This window comes from Magallana gigas, chromosome 6 (assembly GCF_963853765.1).
Source record: "Magallana gigas chromosome 6, xbMagGiga1.1, whole genome shotgun sequence".
Lineage (NCBI taxonomy): Eukaryota > Metazoa > Mollusca > Bivalvia > Ostreida > Ostreidae > Magallana > Magallana gigas.
This window is the reverse complement of record NC_088858.1, coordinates 23,791,895-23,816,840: the sequence shown is the minus strand read 5'-3', so window position 1 is coordinate 23,816,840 and position 24,946 is coordinate 23,791,895. Positions and strand designations below refer to the sequence as shown.

General features: G+C 32.5%; 1 protein-coding gene across 3 annotated transcripts; it reads right to left on the bottom strand.

Annotated features, from left to right (window-relative positions):
- Positions 1 to 368: 368 nt before the first annotated feature.
- On the bottom strand, positions 369 to 23,967 carry LOC105339835 (RAF proto-oncogene serine/threonine-protein kinase). Of its 3 annotated transcripts, none has more exons than XM_034469693.2 (12): positions 23,754 to 23,949; positions 23,033 to 23,159; positions 22,608 to 22,666; positions 21,588 to 22,241; positions 19,232 to 19,277; positions 7,087 to 7,185; positions 5,586 to 5,747; positions 4,665 to 4,886; positions 2,268 to 2,402; positions 1,156 to 1,285; positions 868 to 948; positions 369 to 747 (listed from the first exon to the last, which is right to left on the bottom strand). In XM_034469693.2, exons 2-12 carry the CDS (start codon positions 23,113 to 23,115, stop codon positions 661 to 663), a joined length of 1,758 nt encoding a protein of 585 aa, XP_034325584.2. In that variant the 5' UTR covers positions 23,116 to 23,159; positions 23,754 to 23,949; the 3' UTR covers positions 369 to 660. The 3 variants fall into 3 exon arrangements, with proteins under 3 accessions (XP_034325584.2, XP_034325585.2, XP_065944628.1); XM_034469694.2 differs by lacking the exon at positions 23,754 to 23,949 and adding an exon at positions 23,643 to 23,750; XM_066088556.1 differs by lacking the exon at positions 5,586 to 5,747 and having other exon boundaries at positions 23,754 to 23,967.
- Between the last annotated feature and the right edge of the window lie 979 nt (positions 23,968 to 24,946).

Below are 24,946 nucleotides of genomic sequence, written 5' to 3'. Positions count from 1 at the left end.
TTTGCGAACTCATTCATGGCCAACTACTGTTATAAACAAGATGATTATTTAGATAATGACAATGATTTATTATCAATATATTCAAAATCGATAAAAGAAATGAGCAATTCGTAACAACTTTTTACATAAACATGACTTGGGTAAGTCATTGCCTGGGTTCCTTTATATTTCGGTATGACAGTAGTAAGTAGGACTTGGGCAGATCCTAAGATTTCACCAAAGTCCTACAAATGAACCTACTAAAATCGAAATCTTAGCATGCTTTTTATGTTACAAGTCCCTGTATTGCATAATTTTAAAAATAAATACGTCAATGAAAAATACAAAGTCGTTATTAATCTCTACCTTGTATTCACAAAACAAAAGAAGAGGGTTTAAAAGTTTACTGATAAAAAGTACTATTATTCAAAGAACACATAGATACGAAAACTACAATGACTTTAAAATGCAATATTTTACACAATCATGTTTAATGAAACATTTTGTATAACATATAATATACGGCCACATGGCAGCCACGGAATATTTTAATTGTTTTTCCATCAATTTATACAACGTTTAATGCATGCATACTCATTTTGTCTTGGGGGAAAAAATGTAATTCTATCATTGAAGATTGATTTGATTCGATTATTTCTAATATCTGTACATTTGATTCTTTTACTTTAGAAAGCCATTCAAAAGGTTGGTTCCAAATCGTCCTGAAATGTCGGGTTCCGATACACTATGCTGCTTGTGAAGATTTGCCTTTATAAAAAAATAAAAAATGAAATAAAAAATGAAATATATTCATTTGACGAATGCCATCAAAATTTTGTAAACACTTTGAAATAATTTCAAATTATTTTCTTTTTTAAGTAATCTTACGTTTTTATGCAACGTTTTGCTGATATCCTGAAAACTTGGCCGTTTCGCTTGATTGTGCGTCCAACATTTGCTTGTAAGAGTCTGAAAAGTGTCAAATATTCTTGTTTTTCTTGCAATTCGACACTTACAATGTATTATGCCGATCACTGATTGTTTTGAGTGTAGTGCATGTTAATCATAATAGAGAACATTTGATAAAAGACTAAGATCTAAGATTTATTACTAATAAAAGCCTGTGTAGGTCTCAAAAACTTTCGACCGTTAACAGGATGAAGAAGTTACACGTACCTCGAGAATTTTCATGCCGGTCTTATTAGGAATCCCTCGTTTTTTGTCCTTACAAGTTTGCCAAATAATAAATTCTGGGAGTTTTCCGTAGTATGGATAATGTCCTGTCAGCAGCTCATAGACAACGGTTCTTTAATTAGAACGAGGAACATAAACGTCAAACATTTAGTTATTTACAGGCGACATTTGACATTACGGATGTGACAATCAAATGAGGCACTATGACGAAAATGACGTAGGCGTTCTCTATTTGTCTTGATTCCTAAGAGATATTAGCAGTAAATAATTTCCTTGTTTCAATCTTTTTATCCACAGAAAAGCCCTAAATTTAGCTGCAGCTCGCGTAAAATTGCTAAAAGCAACTCTCAATATTGTTTGAAGAAAGAACTTTTTGAGTGGATTTGCATTATTGCATTTAGGTAACAAGTCTCAAAAATGTCTTACTGCTGTCTTCAATGGCTGATGATAAATACTTTGACATTTTGGGGTTTAGAGAGTTATCATATCTTTGCATGCAACTGTCGAAGCTGCCATTATAGTGTTATTTCAAATTTTGAATTATGAAAGCCCATTGCCATTAAGACAAAAGGAAATAACAAATTAAAAAAAGGACGTTTTTGGTTTTGTTTTAAATGCGTTAGTGATTTTTTCTTTACAATCATTGAATCACCATATATTTATGGAATGAATTCAATTTTTAATAGTTTTATTCGATATATCGGTATACTTGTAAACCCTGGAAACACGTAAAAAAAAAAAGCTTTCGTTTTATCTATGATATCGTGGTAATTGGGCCGACAAATTATCAAAAATTAATTTCTTGTAAGAAAAAAAAACCTCAATCAATATGTGTTACGTTTCCCACCATTCAATCATTAAACCAGCGGTGAATATCAAAATACCTCTAAGTGCTAATAACAAACATTATAGAATGACGTGCCACATTGCATCACGTCGAAAAGTTGAAAAATATACTGACGTCACTGGTGTCACTAGCTGCAGAAATGAATAATATTTCAGCACGAGTGTAACGTTACCATGGAATTTTACGTAATGATAATAATATGTTCATTGTTCACTTGACTGTTTAAAAATGGGATGGAAAGACCTACCCGAAGGCATATACATCGGTTTCATTAGTGAAAGGAACGCTGGGGACGAGCATTGGAGGAACAACAGACATGGAACATAAGACTTCCGGCGCAATGTACGTCAGGTCCCCTCTTGGCAAGCATGCGAATCCGGGTCTGGTAATGAAAGAAAAAATGAATAAGCTCACGTACATAACTTGACAATGTTAAACTTAATGAAGGACAAAGTTCGCATTAAATACATAAAATACAGGGATACAAGTCCAATAAAATCATCTTATCAAATGTTCTTGCAGATATGCACATCTAAACATAATTCGTATAACCCTCCAAATACAATGTCGCTTGTTACAAAGAATTAGCATTTTCATTTCCGGAATTTGCTTCTCTTTTTCAAAGATAATTACTTCCTTTACTTTTTGAGATTCTTGGTGCCAAGAATCAGACGCTGTCTTTAATAACAACAACACTCTAAGTTCAAACAAATCAAGGTTCACAGAAAAATCACTAAATTGAAATTCCGTTGCGCGGACACAAAACAACCCCCAGACTGCCGGACGGGTCAATGACATTATACCCTCGTAACTTATTGAATGAGGTGTAATGAAAAAAAACTTGTTAAAATAGTATGATCATTGGGGGGGGGGGGGGTATAAAGGAAGAAAACATAAAAAACACTTCTCTGTTGGTATGGTTAATTAAGTAAAGTTAATGCATTAATATTTCGTTCATTTGATACTAATTAATTTACTTCTGAAAAGATATTGTTTCTGCTGCCATTACTGTTCCGATACAATTGCGGCTGATAGCCAAGTCTGTTTATTCAATATTTTTTTTTAATAGTCAAACGACCTAAAGTTTTCGAGATAGTCATACCATAAATGAATATGTTATTACGGTTTTTTTTAATTCTGCAAATCCTCGAAGTTTGTGTTATCAATCATACCATAGTTTGATATAACATTACAACTTAATTCAGGATATCTGATAATTAAGCATTGAATCATTATTTTTTGAAAGATGTGGTCTCATAACTGCAACGATGTGTGCACACAAATTGAATAACGCGCGCTAGCTAACGAGTAATGCGCAATTAACGGAAAAGCCATTGGAACAGCCGAATTGTGCTATCAAAAATAGTGCAAAACGTTTTAGATTCTAATTATAACACAATTCTATTTTTTCATTGTGTAATTAGATGAATTTACTTTTGGTATACTAAGAAATTATTCAACTGAATTCATTTAACTGTTGAAAAATATTTACATCAATGAAATAATAATCAGCGTAAGTATAATATCAGATCGTGATCCGGTTTGAAGTCACGAGGAGAGTCAGACTGAGTCATGTTCACCTAGAAGTAATGAAGGAAGACTGAATGTATTCATTCGCACCAGATTAGGTGATTGAGTCCTCAGTGTTATGCGTAAATATCACTGTAATCAATCAAGACAGTGTAATAGGGAGAAAAAAAGTAAATGTAAAATTTAATATATTAATAATACATGTATCTACTTGTTAAATTCAATACCATTAATTCCTATACCGAATGACGTCAAATCAAACAATGATGCATGATGAAAAAAAGACTAAGTAAAATATTTATATATTTGATCGATATCGATATTTTAGTAAACGTTAACGCAGCTCAAAATCCAGTAAAATTGTTAAAATCAAATCCCTTGCGTTCGAGTATGACGACAATATAATTCGACGTTTTTATATGTTATTCAAAGAAAATAGACTTCTAGTGTTTCGTTCTCAAAGGGGTTATAAAGAACGTACCGCGTGAATTCTACTGGGGTTTTTTTTTTTTTGTTAATTAAAAAACACAGCTTACTCTGGCTTGCTATCGAAATATTTGTTCTGTTTGCACATCATCACTTGTCTAAATACATGATGCGCACCTTCTCAATTATAACTTGCAATTGGTGAAATCAATTGATTATTGTAAAGTAATAATGGATTATATTGGGAGACTTTCAATTCAGCAGTCATTTACTATCAAAACACAATTACAAATGACATTGGATTAAAAAAAGAAGAATAAATATTGCATGCATGCAACGGAAACTGTAATTATAATGTTGTTTTATCAATATTCGTTTAATACCGATTTTCATCCCAATCATGGCTTTCGTTACAGAGTTGATCCATAAAGTTTTATGTTCATTAAAGTGCAATATCTACTAGACTAAGTATTGATTAAGTAAACGTATTGTATTGATAAGATCATTGATCACGAAATTACATATCCTTAGACAATGTGATTTCCACTAAATGGACGTTGATTGACACCCACTGATTAGAGTTGAAAACACGGTAAGTGGCAATCGCTACTCCTCGGGCCGAATCGCAACTTCCCGGGCCTTTCCGAGCCTGCCCGAGAAGTTGCGATTGGGTAAGCGGCTTACGCACCTGTCGTACTTGACCTCCGCCAACCCATAATCAACAACGCTGATTCTAACGTTGGGACACAGGAATATATTTCTCGTTGTAAGCCGCTTGTGGACGATGTCTCTGGAGTGTAGGTACCCCATTCCATAGGAAACCTGTCTGATGAACTGGATTTTTGAGATCAAGGAAGTTTTTTCACGTTGTATGTGGATGTGGTCATACATAGAGATACCGCCCTGGCAGCTATAGATATAAAAAAAAAAAATGGTAATGGTTAAAGCAAAAACAACATCAACAGGAGCAGTCAAGAAATATAAATGCAACTATCATTATTTTGAAATTTAATGAGACTTAGCTTTTTAAATGTTTTAATGTGTTCACATTTTAGGATCTTTTTCAGTTGAATTCTGACAAAATATTGCACTTAATAAAGATGTATCTTGTACGAAAGGTATTCTATAGAATAAAAGAAGGATGCTGCTTTCAATTTCGAAAGAACTAAGGTGAGAAATCGGAAATATCGATTGAGGAAACAACTGATTTTTTAAAATATCGTCTGTATTGTGGTTATGGAAGAGTAAACTAAGGTGTTCAGTTCATATTACAATAGTTATAATGGTGTACTGGCATGCGCTAATTTAGTTTTTATTTTCCCAGGGAGCAGGGACCTAGGGATAATTATTTTTTTGGGGGGTGGGGGTGGGGGTGGGATGGGGGGGGGGGGTTTACTATATGAATTTTACTATATAAAAAAAATTGAACTACCACCCCATAGATCCGCGCATGATTGGCACCTTTTCAATAAGCTGTCAGCACAATTATCATTTACTTCCCTTCTGTTCCAATGTCGGTAGCTTTCTATCTTTGTCTTAATATCAATAATTTATATATATAAAAACCATTAACATCCGAATCAATACTCCCCAAAAAAGAGTAATTTACCTTAATATAATTGCAAGATGGCATTCTTCTAAGCAAGCCCCCATAAATAGAACCAAATTTTCGTGACGTATGCGGCATAGTTTTCTGACTTTATTCCAAAAGTCACTCGTATCTGATACAGCGTGGAAGTCGTGGATATTAACATCTCCGTGCCAGCGTCCTCTGGAAGGAAACGAAAATCAATCTAACGAATTCTAGTTTGGTCTCGTAAAATATTCATTAAGTTTTAGCTTATTTTTTTTTCGGCTGATTTAAGCCCGTTAATCACCTTAGTCAAAATTTCCGAAAAAGCTGAGCAGATAATTTTCTTAATTACCAATATTCTAGAATCGCTCTAAACTTTAAGCTTTTATTAGAAGCTCATATATGACCTAAGTAGTGCTACAGCGACTGTAATTTTCACTGCCTTTCGTAAAGATTTTTAGATAATCATTATCATCGATAACAACGAATTCGAATTTTGAATGAGGTTAAAAGAGGTTGATAAAACTGATATTCTCTTCATTGTCTATAGAAATCAATGTATTCATTTATCTACTGGATTTGCTTCGACTCATTAGCTTCCTTTATATACATTCAGCTGAAAGAAATAAGCGAAAAAGTATATAATGAATTAATTAAATAGTGGATTACAAAGTCGATTTTCTGATAAACCTTTAATGGACAAAAAAGGGTTTCCAAGTTCGCATTTACTTTCAACAGTCCTTTCGATTTTGCAGTAATCGTTTACACCAATCATTCTGTAACGATCTTATTCAATTATTTTCTCTTTGATATTAGGCATCCCCTGTCCTGATGCAATGGCACGATATTAAGATTTATCACTAGTTAGGCATCAGGGATGGACACATCAATGGTGACCGATGGTTTATATTCTCAGCACATGTAAACAATTTTTTGAAATAACATCAACAACAAGATATATAATCGATTCATTATCCATAAAATTAATTGAGTGTCAAAGTAAAATTTGGTTCTATTCCATAAATTTTGCTAAATGTTCTTTTTATGTTGTACCAAAACAAAATTCATTTATTGATAGGTGTGGCCTCTAAAAAACATATTGCCTCAAGTATGACTCAAAAAATTCTTGGATAGAAAATGTAGACACAAATTATCACAACACGTAGGTACTTTAGCACTCGGGCAATGCATTTCCTTTACATACAACAGAAAAACAGCTCTGTAAATTTGTCCGAAGACGTTTTTAATGTGTATGTTAAGAGTTGATTTTTTTTCTGTGATAGGAAGTCAACAGTCTTTTTAAGAAACAGTCTGAGGATGAGTACTAGAATTCTAATTATGCAGTTACATGTTATGTAAGCTCATTATTTTTTTTTAATTTAAATTTTAGAGTTGTCGTTGTTTAATTTTCCAGTGTAAGTAGGAACAGACATGCTTTGTGGATTAGTCTTCTTGCTTTCATAGAAAGGATGAACAGAACTCATATCATGAAAACATATGGAAGTATCTTCCAAAAGTATTACGGGTTTCACACTACCTGTAAATACTTCTCTGTCGTCCAACTCTGAGACAATCACCAAACTCGATATCCTCGTAGGCAATGGAAAAGTCCTCAAGTCTGTCGTGTTTCTCAGATCTATAGATAAAACAGCCAAAATACTATAACAACTTCATTTGAAATTAGTATAATGCTTCCCGAAAATTTGAAATAAAGTAAATAATTCAAAATAATGTCCTTTACTTAACTGATCAATTGATATAACCCCCCTACACAAAACAGATTTAAAATAAAAAGAAATGAAATTAAAAAAAAAAATAATAATAATAATTAACTTGCATCGAGACGGCAAAATATATTTTTCAGTATTTTTTAAATTAAGAGAAATTAACACAAAGACGAAGGAAAATGTAACTTGTGATACATGTCCACGTATTATACATGAAATATGTCCGCGTATATGTACATGATACATGTCCACGTATATGTAAATGATACATGTCCACGTATATGTACATGATACATGTCCATGAATATGTATATGATACATGTCCACGTATATGTACATGATACATGTCCACGTATATGTACATGATACATGTCCACGTATATGTACATGATACATGTCCACGTATATGTACATGATACATGTCCACGTATATGTGCATGATACATGTCCATGTATATGTACATGATACATGTCCACGTATATGTACATGATACATGTCCACGTATATGTAAATGATACAATCCACGTATAAGTACATGATACATGTCCACACATGCAGAATTAAGTTTTTTTTCTTTATTCACTATTTAAACCAGATATAAGTACTAGTTACTCAGCACGTGTACACAGTTCAATCTCGTGCAGCCTAACACTAAACATTTTAATTCATTTTATTAAAACTGCTGTAAACGCATGACCAGAACCAGTTCATCTCAGTTTCTCGGGCTCTTATTTTAAGAAATTACAATCAAATTCTCCGCAAAAAATATATTTAATATAATTAGTTTTGGTTACAAGTAGCTCCAGCTAAAACAAATGTACGAGTAGAGGAAGACTTTCGTGTTCCTCATTTGACTGGCCAAAAATCAAACTGTGATGCACCAGAAAACACAAACGAACTTCCCGTAAGCAAATTAACTAAATCATTGCGTTGCCATGGATAAAAAGAGTTTCTCTTGCGAAACAGCACAACAGGAAATTCATTTGACAGTTTAAAGATTCAAAGACCAGATACTCCGCTACAGTATGTCATTGTAACTATTGAAAAAATATTCCTTTTATATAACATCTCATAAGATTGTTTCTTTACAAAGCAGCAATGTCCACAATTGCATTTACTTATATATTGTTCATGTACAATATACTATTTACTTCTGTATTTTGCTTAACATTTCTATTCACTTAATTGTCCCTCTAGTTGCTATAGATGTATGCCTTTCCAGATAATCCGCATATCAAAGGAGGCGTACATATTATACAAAGTATTTTCTCCTCTATTTCCTTCGAAAACTGATTGTAATCAATAGTTCTAAGAAACTGAGAGGCCTGTAATCTAGACGATCCAGTTTTAACCAGTTTTTCAATCGGTCTAACCCTTCAACAACCTAAGAAAAATCACTCACAGACTGCACGAAATAATCATGCTGATGTCCGACTCAATTTCCCATAAAATATAAACTCTGTCAAAATACAGAAAACGGTCTTCCAAGTTGAATTGTATGCATAACAATATAAAATACTCTTGTGTATTATATAAGTTTTTGAGACGTAAAATGTGTTCGAGGTTTTTTGAACGAGGGCACCAGTAGCCTCATGTGTATATTGTAATTAGATTCAAGAAAAAGAACATGATTACATTGGAATATGTATACGAAACTGTTCTTTAGTATGTTTTTAAAACATCTGTATCATTCCAAAATTCTTTTAGTCTTTCAAAAACTTTTAAAAATTGAATTCAAATCATGAAAAAGTAGGGCGACTTCCCAGGAAACAAATAAAACGTTAAAAAGGTCGCTTGCGTCATAACTTTTTTTGAAAACACTCGTTGCAAAACACTTTAATTCGCGTTTCAATAGATCTAATTAATTGCTGTGTTTAAGACGACCAGCTTTAGACTGTATTGATCTCAATTAAAAGAAGACTATATATAGAAATATTAGAAAATCACAAAATTTAACGCCAAAAAATATGGGGTTTTTTTTTGCTTTACTAAATAATTATAGCCTAGTTTATGGCTAAACAAACCATATTTCAAATTTTAGGTAGATCTAAAGGTCAATTTGTTGACCATCCAGCCTCCTTCAGTTATTTATGAATCATCCTTTTTCATAGCCACCCAATCGCTTGTCCAAGATATATATATATATATATATATATATATATATATATATATATATATATATATATATATATATATATATATATATATATATATATATATATATATATATCGTCCAATGGACGTATTACTTTGAAATGAAATTACATGTGCCAAATGATTACGGATGAAATAAGACTTTTAACATCTCAGTGGGAAACATGACAACACACTTGACAAATTATCTAAGTGTGATTTGCGTAAGCAGCTGTTATTAAATAAACTAGTAACTGACGTCATTTTCCCCAACACAGCTTTACATTTCGCTACAGCATTTCATAATGAAATTTGTTTCAACAATTTATCTTCTTGTTTTAACCTTTTTTGAAGACATGTGCCATTGAGTTAATCTACATTTGAATCTGGGAATGATAAGACTAATACAATAGTAAAGTTCCTAACCATTTCCAAGCGTTGAAAAGATAAAATTCACGATCGTGAGAAAAATCTAAAGGCCCGGGAACCTTATTGGTCACCTGAATATAATAAATTATGTAATGGATTTATATAATAGCATTTACTGAAAAAGTATTTTTTTTTAGTGGTTTGTGTTTTCTCTGCCTCCTGTTTTGTATTTTTCCTCTGGACTTTTGATTTTAAACACTGTTTGTTATGTCATCTAATGCACAACTTGTCTTTTGATTGGTAGATGTTTAGAGTGAATGATCCGATGATCAGAATACAATTTAACGTACAATTCAGACACATAAGTAAAGGTCGTTGTAAGTTAAGTAGGATGACTGTTATTGATAAAACAAAAGGCTCTGTTTCGTGTTTTTTTTAATATGTACAGTGTGCACAATGTAGATTTTAATCGGAATTGGTTCAGATTGAAAATAAATTTTATAACATTTTTCATTACCATGGATATAAAATTGTCAACAAATTAGTAAACGAATTTCATTTTAATCAATATGCCATTGTTGTTTACTATTTTTGTTTATATTTTACCGGGTGAATCAATATTTGCTCAGGTGTTTTTTAACTAATAAGGGAGATCCCACAGTACCTGTTACATAAGTCATTTTAATAAGTTTAAGTATTGACTTTGTCAGGGATCTCCCTGTTTGTGATGTGGTTTATTTGTACAAGTTTTTGATTCGTCATTAATAAATGACATTATTTCGTCAATGACTATTTGGTTGTTTTTTAAGGTAAAAAATTAACAAGATGCAGTTCATAGATGGAACGAAAGATTTAAGTCTATTAATGGAATAAGCTTTATTGGTAACTGTTTAGATCAATGAATGGGCATAAATAATAATTATTTTTTCGACTACAAGATCTACATTGTTTTTTATCTACAAGACTTACATTGTTTGAATTTGCTATATGACCAAATCTCTCTCTCTCTCTCTCTCTCTCTCTCTCTCTCTCTCTCTCTCTCTCTCTCTCTCTCTCTCTCTCTCTCTCTCTTGCTAACCACCAAGCGCTAACTCAACACAATTATATTCCAATACAATTACTATATTGCATTTCTCGAACAAACTTTTTTTTCGATTATCAGCTGAGTTGAATATTTCAGCAAGCTGAGTCAATAGTTTTCATCGTCACAACTTGACTATGAAATTTCCCATCTGAACAATCGTATGATTTTTTAAACGGATGAAAATCGGATTATATTTGAATTAGAGAGTCATTTATACACATAAAATTCTTTCTTCTGTGATTCATGCGGGCTATTAAGGTAGCGACATTGAAAAAAACATACATTTTTCTGCAATGATCGCTTTATTCATAACCCACATATATCATCAAACAAAGCATTTTTTGTTTATATTTATATCTATCTTTTAACAATTTAATGAATCTATCGTAAAAAGTAGGTAAAAGTAACTAAATTATTGTTTACTAATTATGTGGATGTACGACAGTACGTTCGATAAAAGAAATAGCCAAGTCGTCTAATATGGGAATCTTTAGTATGACATTATCATAATTATTTCGTGCAGTCCGTGATTTCTTTTAGGTTCTTGAAAGTTACGATCGATGAATAAACTGGTTAGAACTGGATCGTGTAGATTTCAGCCCTGTTAGTTTCTATACATCTGTAAATTACAATCATTTTACAATCAATAAGAAATAGAGGCAGGCAATCGTTCTTAGTGGATGTAAATATAAACTATATCAATCCTGTATCCAAGCAATTTATGTCATATATATACATGTACATGTTTAACATTTGACTTAGTCTGCTAAGAAGGCATCTTAACTTTTCTCATAACGAGGAAAAACTAACATGAGCTAAATTTTTGGATGAATTTAAGAATTAAATTTTGTCAGATCTTAGAAAAAAAAACTTCGGAGTTAGAAATGACCGAGTGTTTTCATATCAAAGTCTCGTTTGCACAATGAGATTAATGAAATGGCAATACTCTTCCTTCCAGATTTACTCTTTCTATGTAAAAGGATTTGCTTTTGCCCTTTTTACTTGTAAAGCCAGGAATTATCATAATATTCCAAATGCTTCAAATCATTCGATAAAACTTTCCAGCAAACAACTCATTAGATAGCTGCAAGGTCGTTTGGACATGACATTTTATTAGGTTTTTACAGATCATTGTGAAGTGAACTAAGATTGAAGTCATTTCCCATAAAAAGACCTGATTTCTATAAAGACTGTCCATAACACAAATTATTTTGTAAAGTGGCTGAAATATGTGTAAAGGCTGTTCGCTGGAGTAACGTCACCACGACTGGAGAATGAAGCTTCATCAAAACGGATGTCAAGAAATTATTAAGTCGAAGATTGTCAGATTGGAAATTCTTAAACGGAAGAAATGTTGACGAGGTTTCTCTTACACTGACGACATTAATATAGTTTCTCATCTTCTGGATGGCTAATCCAACAATCCTTGTTTGGTCATTGTCCTACTACAATTTCCTGTGATTTTTACACATCAGAACGGCTCAGAACTAATTTCATGAATATGCTTTTAACAAGTGCGACTCAAATGAAATTCTCCTTCTCACTTTACAGGAAATGAAAGTACTGTACCTTGTTTAAAAAACACAGTATTTTAGATTTTTAATTTTCATGCATGTGTATTTCCTTTTTAATACACGTAGTTACCATTTCCGCTTATTAACAGCAGCAACTAGTGGTGTTCAATAGAAATATAAAAGATCGCAAAATCAATTTCAACACGAATAAGTAATGAAACCATTTTTTAAAAAAAATTCTAATACATAAAAATGCAAATCAACGAATTGACATCTAAACGCAACTTGAATTACAAAATCCATAAAATTGGTCCGTCAATCCTTAACTATTTGAAACTTAAAACTTCACAGCTGATTAATACATAATAAAATACACCAGCAATTGATTGGACGCTTTTGAAGCTATGACGTATTTGTGTAGTTTATTTATCAAAACAATGAAACAATTAATCCAATTGTTATTTTATTTAAGAAACTACATTTGTAACTTAATATCTAAACGTTATACTCGTATAACCTGGGTTGGGGCAGTTTACGCCCTAAAATCCGTGAAGCGGATTATGAAAAAGCGTAAACAGCTCCATGTTAAATTTTTAAAAATGATATTGATCTGTTCAAAATTCAAACGTTACGTGAAGCGGATTAGTATGTTTTTGACGCTGGTGCATTATGACGTGTCTTATGAAATGCAAACCAAGTTATACAAATTAACTTTTTTTTATCCAATCAAATGCTGCGTTACAACCAGAAATAAATTATTTAAAAGTAACGTAAAAGTAAGTAATTATCTGGTATAACTTTTTTAAACGATTGGCATTTTACATTGATATATTTTTGGCTGACAACTTTTTGCCTCTATGATTATGATATATAGGATATTTTTATGTATTGCAAATCATATTTGAGTTGTTGCTAAGGTCATACATATCCCTTGATTTGCCAATTTTTAAGTAAAAAAATACTATAGCTTTGAGGCCGCTTTGACATTGTGTCAATTTTGATTGTGATTTAATTGTATAAAAACAAACTAGACAGCGTACAATTCTTTGCTGCGTGGATAAGAACTAACATATTTCATTATTTGGGTGAACTCTAATTTTCAAAGAGCCAAGTATTAACTTTCTCAGTTAAACAGCAGATTGTATCAAATTCATCTATAAGAGAAGTTCAAGAGGTTCGCTCCTAAGGTTTTGGGTAGCCATTTTGGTCACCTTTAGTCTGAAAATTCTGCATCACATATTAATTCTAGTTGTATATTTATATTTTACAATGCCAATAAACTATATTGAATAAAATTGGGGTTTTTTTTAAATTACATTTTTACAGTTTAGTAAAGGACTAAATTTTGTGGCGGAAGGTTTTCAAGAAGGAAATGAACAATGTTCATAACTCTCTAGTTTCAAAGTACTGTTACTTTAGCTTCCTAAATTTCAGCGCAGACCAAACTTCTAGTCTAAGATAGTTTGTGTATTACGATAGATTCATGATATTCTGAAAAACATATTTTAACAACATTTTGATTTTTTTATCGATATATTTTGGCATATTTAGCTTATATTCCATAAAATTTAAGAAAAAATTAACTCCAATTTTGGCCTAAAATTAGCTTATTTCATGCTATATCTCAATTTTTTTTAAATGTGACCCCTTCTTGTTTTACTTTTAATTGAGGCAATAAATGTATGTCTATTTGTATGCAAAGTTTTGGAAAGATGACATTACTACATGAATATTTTTTTTTTGCGTTATAATTTGATTGCTCCAAAATTTTGTAACATCTTCTGTTGTGTACATTGTGTACTGGCCTTTGAAGCCACCAGGAAAGCAAGAATTTATAACCTTTGATTTAGATTTTACTTTAATAGTCACTACAAGTGTTCATCTTCATACTGTATTAAAATCATAACTACATGTAAATAACTGTTCAAACTATAAATATTTGTTTGATTTCCTCAAATAAACAATTTCTATGTCAAATTTTAGCACAAATTTCCGGGAAATTATCATTTCTGTTTGAGGCCCTATATTTCCAAAAATGGCATGTGACATGGGTCACAAATAAAATAAATGAACATTTTAGGTCCCCATCTTTATATCTAAGTGGTTTTCGGATGATAGACATTACTATTATTTTAGGAGCCAACCTCCTTAATTCAATTCATCATTGTACGAGAACAAATCAGCATTCTCTATAGAATAAGACCAAAATTTTATTTATTCTCTGATATAAAAATTTTCTCTCCATTAAACCTTAAAGCACGGTATTTAGAAAATATTATGAGTAATGATAAAAATTAAATCTAATTGTAAGTGAAATGTTGTAGATAGGGGTGGAATTTTTTCTCTAGCAACCGTTTTTTAAATTGTGCGATTTTTGCAATGGTTTGGTCCAGCAACAACAAAATATACACACTGAAAAATATCATTTATAAAATATTTCATCTTATCTGTAAATATGTACTATAAATCTCGAAGTACATAGCATTTTCTCCTCTGACTTTGTCATAGTGAGGTAAAAATAAGAAGGGAAAATGCCTAATGGTCATAAACTAAAAAATGTATGAATTTTGTTTCCGTGAAATAAATGTACTCTTGATTGGGATTGATATCATTTTTTAAACTATATATGCTGTTCTAACGCTGTGTTTGCTATTATAATATTGGAAACCCGACTCAAACTAAGTCAGTGTGATGATCTATTTATAAAAGAAAACCATGTGACTAATGCAATAGGTTATTAATTTGTATTAGCTATAGTTGAATGCAATGGTAATAAACAGTTTACCATAAAGTTATTAAATACTATTCTGATAATATTTGTAACACAAGGCTCAGGTGCCAAATTGATCACCTGAAAAAACCTACAAAAGCTTTAGATTGTCCTTAGAGTAAAAAATACAAATATCTAAAGGGTGTTTACTTAAGAAAGTTCGTTCCGTGATTTACTTTAGCCTAGATTCATTAATAAACAACTCGTTTGTAAGTTTTTTGATTTTTAATAACCAGATAGACCACCTTTGTTTTTCAGTACATTTTTAATTCTGTTTGGCATTGAATGAATTAAAGAAATCAAATGTTTCTGAGGTATCTCCCTCCATGCTCGTTGAAGACGGCGGCGTAATTGGTCCATGGATGTCGGGCGCGGATCCTTGTAGGCCTCACTGTCCAGAATACTCCAGAGATTTTCTATGCAGTTTAGATCTGGGGAATTGCCCGGCCATTCTTCTTTCGAAATAAAGTTTGGTAAATTATCTTTACACCAATTCTGTGTTACTAGGGCAGTGTGAGGTGTCGCACCATCTTGAACAAACGTAGCGTGTCCTGGATATTGAACCAACTTTCGTTCATCAATCCTGCCAGTGTTTTTTTGTCGATTCAGTGCAGGTTTAAGTTCTTTTTGAAGAATTTTATCTACATAATATCTTGCATTTATAGTTTTGCCGGATGGAACAATGTGTAGCTTTGACAAACCGTTTACTCCCATTGCACCCCAGATCATGACTTTGGCGCTTGACTTGACGCAGCTGACGTCGGGTACCTCATCTGACTGGGACCCCCACACAACATCGTCTTGTCGGTTCGGAACATGAAACAGATATTTTGAAGATTCGTCACTGAAGATGTAGTTCTCCCAGTCTTCAGCTGTCAAGTGCTTGTGATCACGAGCAAATTTCAATCTTTTTTGTCGTTGTGTTTTCGTCAGAAGCTGATTTCTTGATCGCTTAAATGCCTTCCATTTTTTTACTTTCCGTAAATAATTAAACACAGTCACATGACTTACATTAAAGCCCGAGTTCTTGAGTTCCTTGCTGCATTTTCTTGTTGATTTTCCTCTTTTGTATTTTATGTTCTCGACTTTCCTTTTTAGGCTTTTAACTAGGCCTACTATTTTCGACGGTCGGCCCGATCTCGGTTGGTCGGTGAGCTGTTTATTTTGCTCTCGCCTGCGTCTCCACTTTGTTACCCATCGCTCACTTTTACACAGTTTAGCCACATCTTTCACACTGATTCCTGCATCTAATAAAGCCAAAGCCTGGGCTCGTTCGTTGACAGTATCGACACTTGTGCAAGACGTCTGCTTTTTCACCGAACTCGTCATTTTGTTTGATGACGTAATAGACATAAATGTTTACATCACTCTATGACACCACCAGAGAGTGCACATAGGGGAGGATAACTGATGATATGTTGAGAGAAAATTCTCTAGTATAACCAGTGTGAATTTGAAACAGAAATATTGCTTTTGTCAATTTATTTTTGTCAATTTATAACCAGAACGAACTTTCTTAACACCCTTTAGAAAAATTCGTAGATTATACTAGTATCTTGTTTTTCAGAGATTTTTTCTCCAATATAAATAATTCTTATGTTAAATATTGACCTGCTTCTTGTTTGTTTCAGTTTTTGAGAATAGGATATATAAGGATTTTTGTATATTTATTCCAAGGTAAAAATTCAACTCCTTCTACTGACGCCCCGTCCTACTCCCAGGGATCATAATTTGTACAATTTGAACCTACACTACATGAGAATGCTTCCACACAAGGTAGAGCCCTTCTGGTCGTATGGTTTTTGAGAAGAGCTTTGTTATGAGTTTTTCTCTATAAATCCCTTATGGTTTTTATAAAGAAATTTAAGAAAAATGCAAACAAATTATTGATAATTCAAAATTATATCCCCTTCAAACAGAGCGTGGCCCTTTATTTGAACAAATTGGAATCCTGTTCGCCCAATATTCATGCTTTGTGCCAAGTGTGGTTGATATTGGCTTCGGCAGTTTTGGAGAAGAGGACGAAAATGTGAAAAGCTTACAACGACGACGGACAAATTTTGATAAGGAAGGCTCAGGCCTTTGGCTCAGGTGAGCTAATGAAAAATTGAACCTCTGTGCTTTTCGGCATAGACCGTTATTGATTAAATCACACAAAGTATTTACATTTGGGGCTTTTCAAACATATCACACAGCACCTATGGAATCAGTATTACATATTAATATTAATTTTGCTCTTTGAAGTAGACTACTGAATAAAGGTCCCACTACTAAATTACACATGAAAGTCATTTACGTCATGCAGAAAATCATTTCATCAAAACACAGTGCTCGTTAGACAGCAACTTTATTACATTTGAACTTGTTACGAAACAATTTCGTAAAATGTACAAGTGATTAAAAATCTTGCGATCCTAAATCAAATAATGTTTGACATATTAAATCCCCCTTTTTTTTAATTCCAAGGAGATTTTGTGTATCAGACTACCAACAAATTAAAAAAAATATTAACACTAATAAGATGAAGATCAAAAATTTTTCTTTCCCATTTCCGTAATCTTAGAGATATTAGAAACCATGCAAATCAAGTGCAGATTGGAATTTAACTTTAAGTACTTTTAGTACAATATACCGGTATACAAAAAGAAGACAACTGGCGAGGCAGACAAAGAGCAAAAAAACAAACACTTTCGAAGTTTATAACCCGCCTCTGGAACTCAGATTACTTCAAAATAGCGTCATTTGTTCAGTCTATGGCTATAACTGCATTAAAGTCTCATAATTTGAAAACCAGGTGATTTTTTCAAACACTGTTCGATCGATTTCAATCTCTTTTTTTTCACAAATAACCAAGTGTCAGCAATAGACTTTCTTTTATTGTTATGGATAACTAATAAACGCTTTATTCTTATATATTGGCAAGCAGCTTTCGTTTGTTTTATAATCAAATTAATTGTTCGTATGAATTGTCTTAAACATTGTATTGTGTGATATGGTAGAAAATGAAGGGAAGAGAGCTATCGTATAATGGTATAAAGGGAAGAAAATGAGTTCTTGCCAAAGCCTTTTGTACCTCAAGGGACGAACAGAAATTAGAAATTTTAGGCAATTATAAACTTTATCCTTGACTTTTTCATACAGTATAAACCCAAAAGTATCATTTTCTTTGGTTGAGGATTGCGTGTAATGAATTGATGCCTGAAAGCAGCTCATTAAATAATTGACGATTTCGCTGAATGTTCAGTATACATTGAAAAAAATATTAAGCGAAACAGAACTTTCAATTAATCAATGTGTATATGACGGTTTTTGTAATTGTATCATGATATGAAAAAGAAAGAATTATAGAATTACAATTATGGATTCTTTTATCATTATACTTTTCATATATCTTGTAAATAGATATTTTTTTATTAATCCGATAAATATGACCAGACACTTTTTCATCAGTATTTAAAAAATAATTATTGATTTCTACGGTTATTTAACAATTTAGTTCACGCTAGTTAAAATGAATTCTATATTATCTAATATTTCCAATTGGTTGGTTTAAAGGTTTTAGGGTTTTTTTCTTCTGCAATACACAGCATTAGAGCATAACCATCTGTCTACCTTGCTTTTGTTAAGCCTACAAATTTGATAACTTTTCATGCCACATTTACATTTCGTCAATAAAGATAATTAGGTCAAGTGCATTCATAAATGATAATACGCACGACAAAGGAAGTATTACACACCAACAAAATTTGATTAAGTGAATACAAACATAGCCGTCTTCTCATTTTTCATTAAAACATCCTTTTCTCATTTTCCACAATAGAATATTGAAACTTTAACCCTTAAGCTAACTGACTGTTATTTTCATGTTCAAACATTTGATAAAAATTACTCCACAAATCTCCATCTCTTTCTATATTAAAAAGTCCATGCCCTTTTTAGTCTCAATTGAAAATACATTTTTAACCACGATAAAACTATAAGCAACATTCATCTAATCTTCTTATACAAGGGTTATGATATTGTTTGAATCTATGTGCCTACGTGATAAATGAAGGCTGCAAATGTCTTCTATTGCAATACCAACCTTGCGTCAATGATGAGTTTCTCGAACGTTGGATCACACTCTTCCTCTGTAATTTGAATGTCAATGATTCACAAATGGATTATTTATATTATGCTGAAATAATATTGTATCTGACTGTCTGGTGCCGTTGAGTAGATTTTATTGCCTCTATCTTGTTAAATTGATTAGGCTTTTAAAGGTGATATATTGTTTTCTGAAAGTGCATTGCAACCGAGAAACATATGTGTGCAAACGTAAATCAATAATTGAGTGTATTGTATTGATTTTAAAATATAGTTCTAGGCAGACTGTAAGAATGTAGGTCAGACAATCAAATACAAAGACTAAATCAACCACAAACTTTTCTCTTGCATACTCTCATATTTTGATTCTGAAAACCGTGTAGAGGCATAAATAGGCGGTGGTTTACGTTCAAACCAATGCTTTGACTACCCTCTGTGTGAATGCACTGTACGTAACAGAACATAATAATTTTTACACAGTATTCATACACGTATGCATATTTATAATAAAATCGACACCTTTTCATCGTTTATCCATTTTAGCTTGTCATTTGCCACGGTTTTAAATCATGAAAGCCTATTTTTATTAACAGAAGCTCCCTTTATCGGTTGAAGGGAGAATAAAAATTAGACATAATTGAGAATGTGTCCATTTCTAAGGGCCCCGCTTAAATAATGGAAAATAGGATAAAATCATTTCAGATGATTTTGCTTTAACTTTAAATTTTGCAATTGGCATACAACTTTAATTTAAATGTTTTGTTTAATCTGAGCAAGATTAAGCTAGAACCATTTTAACAAGAGCTTGGACTTTGGGTAGTTGATACCAAACAGCAATGAGACGTAGGCCTGTCTATTTCATTGTTGGTTACTCAGCCATTGCTCTTTGAAATCAACAAGATTTGTCTGGCTGTTGAGCTAAGACTACGCAATTGGTGTATATTTCGCTTGAAATCGGCGTCATTTTTAACTTGTTTTGACGCAAGAAATAGATAGTTACGTCCTACCAAAAGTCAAAGGCCTTGTTAAAATGGTTCTAATTAGAAATTAATAATGGTCTCAAATGGATTTTAAATAGATCTGCTACAGTGTATGTCCTTCTCATTTGACCTTGAAACTTATTTCAAAGTAACTGCACATCCTTTACCCAAAATCTGTTTATGTGAAATATGAGCCAGTTTGGGTTTAGAAGAAAGTAAACATGCTCTGAAAAAAAATTGCATAGTATCATAAGACCTTGATTCCTCACCTAGAAACTACAGCAATGTACAGCATTTAACCAAAAGCACTCTGTGGGTGAAGTATGAGTAAGACTGGACCGAGGGGAAGTATAGAATGCGGACAAAAAAAATTCAGTCCATTATGATATGACCTTAACCTTAGATCTAGAATACCGGTTCAAGGTCAGTGTACAGCCTTTACCAAAAGGCACTCTGTGGGTAAAGTTTGAGTCAGATTGGGTCAAATAGAGAAAAGATATGCTCCGGACAAGGGATCTTTAACGGACAGACTGATCACCATAGGCGCCCGCAGAACAGAATCTTAACATCAAATAGAAGTTAGTTTACTAAGCTCATTTTGTCTAAAATGTTTTAAACAAATTGCGTATTATTAGATTTACAAATCAACAGCTAAAAATATAACGTATTTACCTGCATCTTTTAATTATCAAATAGTTTAATATCATATAAATAATTCTTATTGAGCACCAAAGCTTATACGTTTATTAAGAGTTAACAGTAGGATTCACATGATTAAGACCTGGTGCAGGGAATGTGTCAAAATGAAGAAACAGTAAGCAAATATCGATTTCTTTTTATCAAAAGCATGAATTACATACAAGTGTTAAAGTTGCAGAGAAGCAGGTTGTGTAAATCCTAGCAAACATCGGTCAAAGAAAAGATCGTAAATATGTACAACATTGACGCGGTTTCTAGAATCAAAATATGAGGGTTTTCGACAGGAATGGGAGAAGGATATATCTTTGAATTTTTTGTTTCAATAATAAAATGTCTACTACATTTCCTAAATAGTAAATGAAGTGCCGAGATCAAAGTTATTTTCACTTGACCTGATTTCATATGTAGGATTTGTGGTCACGTGTCAATTAACAGCTTGATACGATCAATGGTTCATATGTTGAAATAATTGATGGTGTTGACACGCACGTTACAGAAACAGATTGATGACACTTGCGCCAGCAGTCACATAAATATGCTACAAATAGCAGGACTTTTGTTTTGAACTATATGGAACACACTGGTTTTGATAGCATGAAAAATTTGATTCTCAGTAGCACACAACTATCAATCCATTTTTCTCTGCAAATTTAAATATGAAATAGCTTTATTTACCTTTTTCGTCCAACTTTCGTTTGGTCAGTGGCCATGTTCCATAGAAATTAATGTTTAATATACCGACGCCACTGCTCTTTCTAGGGGGGCAACTGGAGGTCGCTCCCAGTGGTTGCCTTTCTGGTGAAACATCCTTAATCCTCACATGAATTGCCGAAACATGAAGGGTGTTCGAAGAAACGGGTTTAGCGGGCGATAAATTACATACGTCATTTGTGTTTTGTTCCTGAACCACTGTTTCAGACGATTTGTTACAAATATATACATAGTTTACGTCACATCCGACGGGTTCTAGATGAATTGTCTCTTCATATCTATAACTGTTTGCACGATTGTTGTCCTCACGAGAAAGGGGGTCAATTGCAATAGTTCTAGTGACATTTCGGTGAAATTTTGATGTGGAAGTGTCCTCTGCATGGCTTTTCTGCCTGTTTTCTACGCGACATTTGGAATTCATCCATATGTAAAACCTGCGAAACAACGACGTGTGTGATTTCTGGACCTCCTTGGATTCTTGTTTCAGTCGTGTCTTTCGAAAAGGTATTTGTATTTTTAACCTTTTGAGAGACCTACGGATTAAAGGACGATGTGGTCTAGAATGAAAAATGACCGGTGTCTCGTTTGTTGTGTGAAACTTCCGCCAATGTTCATCCCCTGAAATCATCACACTGCTAATGATCATGATTGTTTGAAAGAATGAGAAGATATATTTGCTAACATAATACCATTTTTATAGAGGATTTAAAATTTGTTGTTGTTGTATGAACATTCGTACTGAATCTAGTCAGTATATTAAGTATTTGTTATATCACAGTATGTTATTCACAACAAGTGAATGAGATATTATCATTAATACTTTATTTCACTTTTTTCGATCTTAAAACATACTTGTATTTGTTTACTTCCTCGGTTTCTGTTAGTAGTGCTTAACATATGTTTTTCTGAATTTTAGTCGTAAGAAAGATTTATTATTCTAAACATACTTGATTCCTTTTTTAACCACAGCTTTCAACTTTATACCTGATATTTTCTTGGAAAGCTTTCGCTGGCATGCCGATTTATCTTCAGATGTTGAAAAACTGAAAGAATTAAAAGCATGAATGAAATCTTTAGAGAAAGGTTTACTCAAAATATATTGTAGTGTTTATAAATCAAACAATTTTCAACGCGCTGCAGTTGATGCTCTGGGAAATATTGTTCGTAAGTCATCAGTATAATGCCTTCATAATATCATATTTACAGCTTGTTATCGCTCATTGTCCAATTTCGTATCTTGCAATTTACTGCAATGGCAGAGTTAAATTAAGTTCAGCTCAATAATATTATGCAAGTCACTGACATAAGTGAGTAATTTCATTCATGCATATGAAATGTTTCACAAAGTACAGGTTCTCATTGATAAATGTAATTGAAATATACATTTGTATGTAACACAGAAGACTTACATTGAAAACGTATGTCGACGTCGCAGGGGCGGACATTCCTCTAAATCATCCAAACAGTAATTGCTTCCAAATTTTTTCGTCATTTTAGATCACATCTTACTCTTTTTTCTTTGATCAACTGGGTGCACTATACAATGATCATCATAAGATTCATACGTATACAAATTAAATATTAGTAGTCGCACCCAGAACATGTGATATGTTAGATACACGTGCTATGGTTCGGTTTCAATTTTATACTGCTTATAAAGTAGCTAGTCAGGAGATGGAAGTAAAAAATATTCAGCAAGCGACAGAGAGACTACATCTTCAACCTAGTTTGAAAAATATAATTAACTTCGTTGTTTAGAACGCGTCTGTAAGGTATACTTTATCAATAGCAGCCTTTGATCAAATTAAAGATCCCTCTTCTGATTATTAATTACTGATGAGAGGATTTTTTTTTCTTCTCAATAGTACAAAACTAAGGCTGCTCCAATTTCAGACTGTATTTTTTGAACTAATTCATTAGCACGCAAGACTCTTGTCAAATCTCAAGGGAATTATGAACAGAACTACAAAATTTGTTAGCAAATGAAACGCAAAATAAAAACAAATAAGTAATCCTTACCGTTTGACAAATTCCGAAATCTCTTTTAAAGACCAACAAAATATATATTTAAACAAATGGTACATCTTTTTGATAATTAATAAATGGTGCAAACGACGAAACAAAACATACCTAGTTAGAGCTTCGGCGCTGTTCAACCAAGCAATGTTTGTGATCGATACGAGACTGCGCTTCTACCGACGAGATGTGTCAGTCACACGCTCTCGGCGAACGGTCTTTCTTCGACGGCACTGCTGTGACATATAAACATTGATTACAACCGTTGATGTGCTAATAGAAATATCATCAAGAAATATCAATTCTTTCTTTCATCCATTCTTCTTTTTTTAATATTACATATTCTTCGCTTCTTAGTAAAAAAAACAATTTTCGTGGTAGACAAACTGATTTTGTGTATCTCTGTGCACTGGGTACATGTATATCCGTTTGAAAATCGATCCATATTGAGTGGCAAACTATGCATTAAATCCAGCAAATTATTAAATATATTACTAAACAGGATATCAGAAAAATATCAAATCAAAAATTTCTAAGTAAAAGCAAACATCAATACACATTATTATGTCCTTATTTACAGCATCGTTTCATGTTAAATTCATTGGATAGAGGAGCGGCATTGATAAACTGCTTTGTTTGCATTTTCATTGAATGGCCCTTTTTAAATACCCAGAAAAATTATTAGAATAAAGATTTCCTTCAAATTTGCACATCTATATATTATGTCCTTATTAATTTTAAAGTTAGCGTTTTATGAGAAGTTCGACACAAAAAAAAGGAAAACCGACGTTTGACTAATGGACAGTTGGGACTCGGAAACATTTTTACCCAAGCAACCTGTCACGTGTTGTATGATTAATGTAATTGGATCATGTAATTGGTTACAACCACTTATACTTTGACTATTTCCAACCGATCGAGAAAAGGGATCCTGTACCAAGGATACATGTAGCTGCAAGTCTTACGTGTTAATAAGATGTAATTTACGGCGCACAAATTGTAAAATTTATATCAAACACATGCATTCTGTATAAATAACTGATTTAAAAAAATTCTACGATATTTTCCTACAAATATAGTTAATTTATTTGGCTTTATTGTACTTTTAAAGGCCAACACTAGCCCCGTAAAGTGAAGTAATGCAGTTTATTTACAAGTAATAGGGCAACTCTAGAGGAATCACATCAAATGTAGTTCCATAATTATATACTTCAGAATTATTTTTTTTTCTGACTGAATTTTAACATTTTCCTTTCCTGAAAAGGAAATTTTGTGTATTTTGTTAGATGATGATCTTTTTTCATAGG

What these genes read in the sequence shown, in the direction of transcription:
- LOC105339835 (XM_034469693.2), bottom strand. Translation starts at nt 23,115, where the DNA reads ATGACGAAAAAATTTGGAAGCAATTACTGTTTGGATGATTTAGAGGAA. An exon ending in CGTCGACATACGTTTTCAAT is followed by an intron (nt 22,667 to 23,032) that starts GTAAGTCTTCTG and finishes TAATTCTTTCAG; the next exon opens with TTTTTCAACATCTGAAGATA. An exon ending in CCGGCATGAAAATTCTCGAG is followed by an intron (nt 949 to 1,155) that starts GTACGTGTAACT and finishes GACACTTTTCAG; the next exon opens with ACTCTTACAAGCAAATGTTG.